The following is a 9,798-nucleotide window of genomic DNA, read 5'->3' as shown; positions in this document are numbered from 1 at the left end:
TCATCTCTTGAAGGTATTATATGACATTTACATTATTTATATTAAAAAATCATAATCTTGTTATTTACCATTGTATTATATATATATATTTCTGAGCTTATAATATACAAAGACCTATTTTTTTTTGTCATTTTCAGATAATTATAAAATGATGGTGATGTTGGTGGTATTGTGGGTGTTGGTTGTTGGAACTGTATTCAATCAATCAATCATCGTGGGAGTGTGATTCTTTATTTATGTTTTCTTTTCAGACCTGAACCTAAACGTGTACTTGTCAAATAGAGAATAATGGAGGAGAGAAAAGAAAAAATGAAAAAGGAAGTTCAATTTAATCCACATATAACGATACGATATTTATATGTATGGGCATATGCCTATCAGAAAGCTAGAATAGATGGTAAAATGTGGAACACAGCTGCTGCAGATCGGGATCGTTTCAAGATGCGATGTGTGAGCACTTTAAAAATTCTAAATGATGCAAGAATATTTGAAAAGGATCATAGAGAAAAGGTTTATTTAGAGCGAATAAAAGAGATATAGAAATTAAATATCCTTTATTTAATTCCTATCTTATAAAATTTAGTAGTATAGAGGGGGGGGGGGGCAAAAACTGGTTGTATCATTTTATTTAAAAGTTAGGTAACCACCTAACACTAGGACAATTTGTCTTAACATTATATCATATTGATCATGTCTTCGTTATCCATCTGACCATTACTATAACACCAATATATCAACATAATAAATATTAATAAAGCCAAAACTTTGTGAATTTTACACATCATCTCATTTTCATTGATTGATTTACTTCCCACATCTTGTTTGTTAGATGAAGATTGACTTGAAGAAACAAATAATATTTTAAACTAACACTTGGAGAGAGAGAGAGAGAGCAGGTCTAAATAAACCCTTGCTCTTCTTGTTGAGGGCAGTCACCTACTACTCAGGCAGTGTTATTGTGCTGGGTTTTTCTTTGACAAAACACATCCCAGTGAGCCATCCTCTTCTCTTCCCTTCATTGTAAATATATAAATATATAACATAGGGTAGGAGAAAAAGAGAGAGAGAGAGAGAGAAAAATATATTCTCAAATGGTTATTGATCAGTTAAATAATTACAAAAACATAATGAAAAATACGTCACAAATAACTGAGTAAGTAACTATAGCCTCTCAAGTCTGTATCAGTCTGACTGGATTGGTATATAAAAGAGTTTGCCAGGCTATGCAAATCATTACAGGTTCGCCATACTTCATGGGCACTTCATTCTGAGTAGTAAAACAACAATCACACAATCGAAAGCACATTCAACATTTAATGTTTCTTCAACCCCAACCCCATACGTATGTTGTATAATTTACTTAAGTCTATTATAACAAAGTTAATTATTAAGTAATAAAAATAAAGTATATCATATTACTATAATGTAATAAGAGTCAATGTATTTATTATAAATCAGAATAATTATATAAATTAATTAATTTTGTTTTCTTTTCAGGTGGAAGTGAGATAATTCTCTTAGAGATGTCACTTGATCAAACAAAGACCCATACAACAAACAACTTTTTTTTATGTGATGTATGTGGAAAAAAATATAGTACAATAAGAACACTAACAGTCCATTTCACAACTCATACAAAGAAGACTATCCTTTTTACAATTCATACCAGTAAAACTCCAAAGTGCAGTGAATGTGAAAAACAAACAAACAACACATTAGAGAAAAATGGTTTTCATGTGACGTATGTAGAAAAAAATTCCTTAAAAAATGCGACTTGACTAGACATATGGGAACACACAGAGTAAAACGGTTAAAATGTCAATTGTGTGGGAATAGATTTAGGGATGAATATAACTTGACCCAACATTTGAAATCAATACACGTGATTCAGCCTTTGAAAACAAACAGTGAAAAAAAATATGATATATGTGGAAACAAACAGCAAATCAGTCCCAAATCTTTAAACAACTTTTTTACTTGTTTTGAATGTGGAACTGTATTTAAAAGCATAACCAGCCTGGATGAACATTTGTTGGAACAGTTTACCAAAGATATATCAGCTTTAGATTTGATAACTCTAGACATTCATTTTCAGACGTTTTTTGAAAAGTTTTAAGTGTATTGGAACATTGACCAAATCTTTAAACAACTTTTTTACTTGTTTCTGGTGGTAACTGGCACCTCAAGGAACATATAAAAGGAGTAGAAATATTAATGAGATTATTAATTCTGTCGGAGTGAGAGTAAACACAGATATATATCTCTCCTACCTGAACTTCTTTTCTATTACCACCACATTTTCTTGGCATATATCATGTTCATTTTGGATCTACACTAGCTGCTGGATATGACTTGTACAGGTATAGTTGGAATTTACTTTTTTTTTAATTTATGACTTATTTATATTTAAATATATTTTAATTACCATATATATTTTAATATATTTTAATTAACAATCTACCTTTTGCTTCAGTGCTGCCTACGATGTTACTGTGCCAGCACAAGGAAAAGGTGTAATCAAGATAGATATTCAAGTAAAAGTACCAGAAGGTTGTTATGAAGAATAGCTCCAAGATCTGGTCTTACTTTTTTTTTTTTTTTTTAATCACATTGATGTTAGGGGTGGTGTCATTGATAGTGAAATGTTTCTGTGGTTCTCTTCAATTATTCTAAAGTAGATTTTATTGTGAAAAAGAGAGATCGAATTTCACAACTAATTTGTGAACGAATATTTATTCCTAATTTGTTAGAGGAAGTTTAGGACATTGAGCATACCAAATGCCCCTGTGCCGTAAACCTTTTTTTTTTTTTGAATCAACAGACATTAGTAGTAGTAGTAGTAATCAAACAACTAGCTAAATATACAGTGTGAATTAGTGATTCTCAACGATTACAGTGATAAGAGTGAGTAACTTATGTGTTGATGAAATGACTGAGGCGGTCTGCCTAAGGAGGCGGTTGTTATTTCCTAAAACATGCCTACTGAACTTCAATGAAAAGATGGTGTGGACTGTACGTTTAGCTATGGAGTATTCAGATTTTAAACTAGTGTTCAAGGAGGGCCAGGGTCTTCATCAGCCATATATCACAGTTGGAACAGAAGAGGCCGTTAAACATTTAACTACAGATGGCTTTCAGAATATTGTGATGGTTGTTCCAGAAGAAGGTATTTTCACAAAGGTCATACTTTTCAAATATCCAACTTACTTGGATCCCGATCATCTCCTTTACAATGACAGTGTTGTTTGGGTAAAGAGAAACATTGTTCATTATAAAAAACAAAGTCAGGTTATAGCTTTAATAAAAGGTGAGGCTCCTAAAAAAATTTTTGTACAAGGACTAGGCTATAGAAAAGTTTCAAAATACCAAGAGAAGCCAAAATTATGCCTGAAGTGTTATTATTGGGGGCATTTGGTTTGGAAATGTCAGTACGACCCCAGGTGTAAGTACTGTGGTAATAAACATGACTCTAAAGAGTGTACAAAGAAACAAAAATTTCCATTTTGTTGTAATTGTAGAGGTAAGCATACTCCTTGGTCTTATCTATGCCCCATGAATCCTACAAATGCTGTTGCAGGGGGGTGGTATTCTGCCAGCTAAGGGGAAACAAACTAGCTAGGCTCACACAACTGAAAGTCCTAAAGTCCTGTAGTATACAAATGTAACCTAATTACTACTATTATATTGAATTTTTTGTAGTAACTTTACTAAACTATTCTATGCCTTTGAGATATATGTATGTATGTAAGCATCTTTCCCATTCAAAACAATATATAATTAACAAATTACAATGTTCGATAATTAAAGAAGGATAATTGGATTAATAAAAGAAAACAAATTAAAATAAATATTTTTTTTTATATATATTTGATTTATAGAGGGATATAAAAGAGGATGTTCTCCTGTTCAATTCACTTGACACAGATGTCAGTAGCATATTATATACCTTGGGCAAAAGTTTATGTTGTGACCACCGGGCACACTGATTACCTTTGTCGACATGAACAATTTGAGAAAGAATGAGTCAAATAAAAGAAGAAGGTGGTTATCACTCAGACGAGATATGAAGCCAATCTTCATAGACAGGATGAATGACTGGTTCAGGGAATAACAAATCCCAGAAGATATTGATACATTTGTTGATGACCTTAATCACCAAATTGAAAGTTGTCTTAGAATTCAGCGCCGTACGCCTCGACGAAGACCCCCTCGGAAGAAAATGCCTCGAGGCAAAGATCCACAGGGTAAAGCTTAAGAATTAATTCACATGTGGAGTAAGGCAGCATCCTCCTCCTCCCTCTCAACGGAAATCGTCATGGAACAGCTCCTGCTACAGAATGACAGAAGAACTAGAATAGCGAGAGCACAGTCTAGTGAGGACGAATATGGAGAACCTATCACAGCCCAGGAAGTAAGGGCGGGTGTTAAGAGAGGTAAAATTACAGCACCTGGTGAGGATGGCATTACCTACGACATACTTAATGCACTGTGTGAAGTGCCTGGGAATCCACTACTCCTATTGTTTAACAAATCATTCCTAAATGGAGTTCTGCCCACACAATGGAAACACGCCAAAATTGTTCCCGTACCAAAACCGAATGACCCTGGCAATTACAGACCTATCAGTCTCGTGTCATGTACTTGCAAGATGCTGGAAAAGATCATCCTAAAACGACTGTTACACAAAATAGGTAGGTTTGGGGAAGGAGTCAATGGATATGTCAAAGGACGGAGCACAGCCAATTGTATAATTAATTACCTGGTTAATGACACGGCTAGGTACTCTGTATTTGTTGACATAAAAGGAGCCTTCGACAAAGCCCAGGGAATTGCGATCCTGGACGAGCTTGCATGTATGGGTGTCAAGGGGAGACTCATGAAATGGATTGAAGACTACCTCACAGGGAGGAAAGCTAAGGTCTACTTCAATGGAGCAATCTCAAGAACAATGAATATGGAACTCGGGACCCCCCAAGGAGGAGTCTTAAGCCCTACACTATTCAATGTACTTATGAATGCAATTGCCAATATTGATTTTCCTGAAGGAACACAAGTAGTGGGATATGCAGATGATGTCCTAATACAAGCTCCCACCTTTGATAAAATAAAACAGGCCATTGAACTCCTTGGAAGGAAATGTATTGAGCTCGGTTTCACTCTCTCCACAAACAAGACAAAAGCATACTCCCATCGCAAGCGGAGAGAAAATGAAGAACTGCAAATTAATGGTGTAACACTTGAATGGGTTGACCACTATCGGTACTTTGGCGTCACCGTCGGCTCAAACAAGGGAAAGAAAGAGGAGCTCAATCAAATCATCGGAACATGCAAAAGTCGACTCAGGGAACTGAAACTGAAAGCTATGACTTGGAATGATGGCCATGGAGCCTCTATTGCTGTACTTAAAATGATGTACACAAACTATGTACGCTCCGTCATTGACAATGCAGCACCTGTTTTATGTACTTATTCACAAAGTGATATGAATAGGCTAGAAAGCATACAGGATGAAGCCATTTCAATCATTCTTGGAGTTCCAAAGAAAAAAACTGCTGAAATGTCCAATCTACAAAAAGAGTTATTATCCCTTCCCAGTATTAAAGACAGAATTGTGGAACTGAATGCTAAGCTTACAATTAGGATTGCCAGAGATCCCCATTATAATGACATGGCTAAAAAAAAATTGAGCTCTGTGCTACTTTCAGGGGGAAACAAGAGAAGCAAAAAATGGCATCACAGAGCAGTCGGCTACCTTGAAGATCTTCACCTACTTCAACAAGCTCGTGAGCTCATGCCTGTAGAAAGATTACCTCCCTGGGTGGATCCCCTGAATGACTCGTGCAGGATTATCATCAATGATATGGTAAAGAAAAAACCAACATGGTACCCCAAGAAATAAGCCACAAGTATCTTAAGGAAATTTATAATGAAGCTGGAGATGAACTAGATCAAATCTTCACTGATGGGTCATCTAATCCTATTAATGGCCGGGCGGGTGCAGCATACACAGTAATTAAGAAGGATGATGTATTTTTTCCACCAAAAAATGAGGAAAAAGCGCACATTGAGAACTATACCTCTTCAACACAAGCAGAGTTAACTGCCATTGCTATGGCGTTAAGGTATATTATTGAACAGAATACTACTGGTGCAGTGATTTGCACCGATTCGAGAGCAGCAATGCAAAGCCTAAATAAAGATCGGGACGAGAATCTTTCAATAGTCGCTGAAATTAAGAGAGTTGTGAAGGTACTAACCAACCAGGGAAGAGTTGTCAAGTTCCTGTGGATTCCCTCCCATGTTGGAATCTATGGAAATGAACGCGCAGATGTGTTGGCAGCTGAAGGCGCTGAGGGAGACCATATTGAATACTTCATACCCAAGACTCTTCTAGAAATTAGAAGTATTATTAGGGAACATCATCGTCATCTCAATCATTATGAACACCCAAAGAAAAGAGAATGTGGTGGTTGCGGGAGAGAATTAATAATAGAGAAAAAACATCTTGGATACAAATGTTCACACGTACAGCAGCTTTTTGTTAACAACATATAATAAAGATGATTTATAATGTATCTTATCTACCATTTGACAGAGGCTGTTTACCTTGGAGACTGGTTGGAAATATATGAATTGAATTTCAAATCTTATTGTTCCTTCTATTACATTTTTATATATGACTAATAAATACTTCTATAATTATTGACACAATATTATTATTATCCGTTTCACCAGATGGAATTATTATGTTCATAAAGAGTTAAGGATTACAGGTTACCAAATTATACATTCACTCTTCCAATTAGAATGAGTAATAATTTTTTTTTTTAATGGTTTATAATCATTTCAAAATAAAGTAAATGATCCATATTCTTTTTTGACTCACAGTTTTGTTATAAGACAGAGCAGCTGCACACTTGCTTTACAGTTGCTCAGTTGCTCTCTCTCCACGTGACCAGGTTAGCGTTCTCTCTCTCTTTCTCTCTTCACACAATTAGGTCAATGTTTTTAATAATATTCTTTTACATAACGGATTTTTATTTAGTTAAAATCTAGCCAAGGAAACCTGGTCCAAATTCAAGAGTACTTAGAAGTAACATTTTCGTTCCCCAGGATAGTGCGCTGAGAGCATGGATGGAGATCATGAGACGTTCCTCTTCACCAGTGAGAGCGTAGGCGAAGGCCACCCCGACAAAATTTGCGATCAGATCAGCGACGCAGTGCTTGATGCCCATCTTAGCCAGGACCCTGACGCCAAAGTTGCTTGTGAAACGTGTACCAAAACTGGTATGATCCTGATCTGTGGGGGGATTACGTCCAAGGCCCAAGTTAATTATCAACAAATTGTGCGTGATATTGTTAAGAAAATTGGTTTTGATGATTCACGAAAGGGCTTTGACTACAAGACCTGCAATATTCTTCTGGCCCTGGAGCAAAAGTGTGCGGAGATTGCTAATGGTGTACACATCGGGCGGAGTGATGACAACATTGGTTCAGGGGACCAGGGACTGATGTTTGGTTATGCCACTGATGAGACCGATGAGTGCATGCCCTTAACTATTATGCTGGCACACCGTCTCAATCAGAAGATTGCCGAGCTGCGAAGAGATGGGACGTTCTGGTGGGCGCGATCTGACTGTAAGACTCAAGTCACATGCCGGTATGCCTTCGATCAAGGAGCTGTTATTCCCAAAAGAGTGAACACTGTTGTCGCTTCTGTACAGCACTCGGAACAAATTACTGTCGAAGCTTTGCGTGATGAGGTTATAGAGAAGGTCATCAAGGTCATTATTCCTGAAAAATATATAGATACTCAAACGAAATACCACATCAACCCTTGCGGAGAATTCATCATGGGTGGACCTCTAGGTAACGCTGGGCTAACTGGTAGGAAAATCATCGTTGACACTTACGGTGGGTGGGGCGCTCACGGCGGGGGAGCGTTCTCTGGCAAAGATTACACAAAGATTGACCGCTCAGCGGCCTATGCCGCCCGATGGGTTGCCAAGTCACTGGTGAAAAACAAATTATGTAGACGCTGTTTGGTTCAGGTATCTTACGCCATTAGTGTTGTGCACCCCATAAGCATCAGCATCTTCCACTATGGCACCTCACAGTACACATCAAAACAGCTTCCGAAGATTGTTAACCACAACTTTGATCTACGACTAGGACATATTGTCAAGGAGCTGGGCCCAAAGAGACCAATTTACAGTGATACCTCGTGTTATGGACATTTTGGACGGCAACAGTTCTCTTGGGAGCAGCCCAAGAAGTTGACCATCCCTGAATTTTAGAGTCAAATAATTCTTAAGGATGACTATCATTTTTACGTTTTTCATCAAGTCCCTGTTAATATGGGAGAACACTGTGTCTATGCTTGATTCACAACTCTCCTAAACACGAGAGTGAAGTTATACAACTTTAGAACACTTTCCCACCAGGAGACTTGAACCCTAGTCAGCACAGAAGCCTGGTGGGAACCTTTAATTTTATATTCAATTGATAATTTTATATACTTTTTTGACGTTTTATATACCAGAGTATATAAAATCTCCGGGCCTTTTACATATCAGAGTAAATAAAATTAAAATGACCCTATAAATAGATAGAATTTGTTTTTTTATCTTATAAGGTGACCAGAGTCTGGGTCAAGATAAATACGTTTTCTTCCTTTAAACTGAATCCAGTTTTTATCTTTTCGGTGGGGGGTTCTATGTGATCCTCCTCCTCCTCCTCCTCCTCCTCCTTCTCCTCCAACTGTTTGTGGTTCTCCTCCTTCTCCTCCAACTGTTTGTGATTCTTCTCCTCCTCCTCCTCCTTCTACTGTTTGTGGTTCTCCTCCTTCTCCTCCAACTGTTTGTGATTCTCCTCCTCCTCCTCCTTCTACTGTTTGTCCTCCTCCTCCTCCTCCTTTTACTGTTTGTCCTCCTCCTCCAACTGTTTGTGATTTTCCTCCTTCTCCTCCTTCTACTGTTTGTGATTCTCCTCCTCCTCCTCCTCCTCCTTCTACTGTTTGTGATTCTCCTCCTCCTCCTCCTCCTTCTCCTCCAACTGTTTGTGATTCTCCTCCTCCTCCTTCTCCTCCAACTGTTTGTGGTCCTCCTCCTCCAACTGTTTGTTCTTCTTCTCCTCCTCCTTCTCCTCCAACTGTTTGTGGTCCTCCTCCTTCTCCTCCAACTGTTTGTGGTCCTCCTCCTCCTCCTTCTCCTCCAACTGTCTGTGGTTCTTCTTCTTCTCCTCCTCCTCCTCCTCCTCCTCCTCCTTCTCCTCCAACTGTTTGTGGTTCTTCTTCTCCTCCTCCTCCTCCTCCTCCTCCTCCTCCTTCTCCTCCAACTGTTTGTGGTTCTTCTTCTCCTCCTCCTCCTTCTCCTCCAACTGTTTGTGGTTCTTCTCCTCCTCCTCCTTCTCCTCCAACTGTTTGTGGTTCTCCTCCTCCTCCTCCTCCTTCTACTGTTTGTGAAGTTTTTACCTTTCCTACTCCTTCTCCTACATTTTGTAATTCTCCTCCTCCATATGATTCTTTTGTTTGTTCTTCTTTCTCGACTTCCACATAAATGTTAAATTTAATGCTAGCAAATGTGTCTGAGGAATTAATATTCTTAGCTAACATTTTACATTCCACCTCATTATGACCGTCTTCGAGTTCAAGTTTCATAACCACGAATGGGGGTAGTGAATTTTCTTTCATTGGGAAACTGTCCAAATAAAATCCACAATTAAATATATCTTGACTTGCAGCATGGGTACATGATATCAACAATTTGTTCATGTAAAATCGTTTTCCTTCCTTTCGAC

The 9,798-nt window shown here is 37.8% G+C and overlaps 1 protein-coding gene across 1 annotated transcript; it reads left to right on the top strand.

Annotated features, from left to right (window-relative positions):
- Positions 1–7,130: 7,130 nt before the first annotated feature.
- LOC138358649 (S-adenosylmethionine synthase-like) lies at positions 7,131–8,297 on the top strand. Its single transcript, XM_069316716.1, has one exon. It carries the CDS (start codon positions 7,131–7,133, stop codon positions 8,295–8,297), a length of 1,167 nt encoding a protein of 388 aa, XP_069172817.1.
- The last annotated feature ends 1,501 nt before the right edge of the window (positions 8,298–9,798 follow it).

This window comes from Procambarus clarkii, chromosome 85, assembly GCF_040958095.1.
Source record: "Procambarus clarkii isolate CNS0578487 chromosome 85, FALCON_Pclarkii_2.0, whole genome shotgun sequence".
Taxonomy (NCBI): Eukaryota; Metazoa; Arthropoda; class Malacostraca; order Decapoda; family Cambaridae; genus Procambarus; species Procambarus clarkii.
Note: the sequence above shows the minus strand (reverse complement) of the source record. Positions and strands in the feature narration are given on the sequence as shown.

What these genes read in the sequence shown, in the direction of transcription:
- LOC138358649 (XM_069316716.1), top strand. Translation starts at nt 7,131, where the DNA reads ATGGATGGAGATCATGAGACGTTCCTCTTCACCAGTGAGAGCGTAGGC.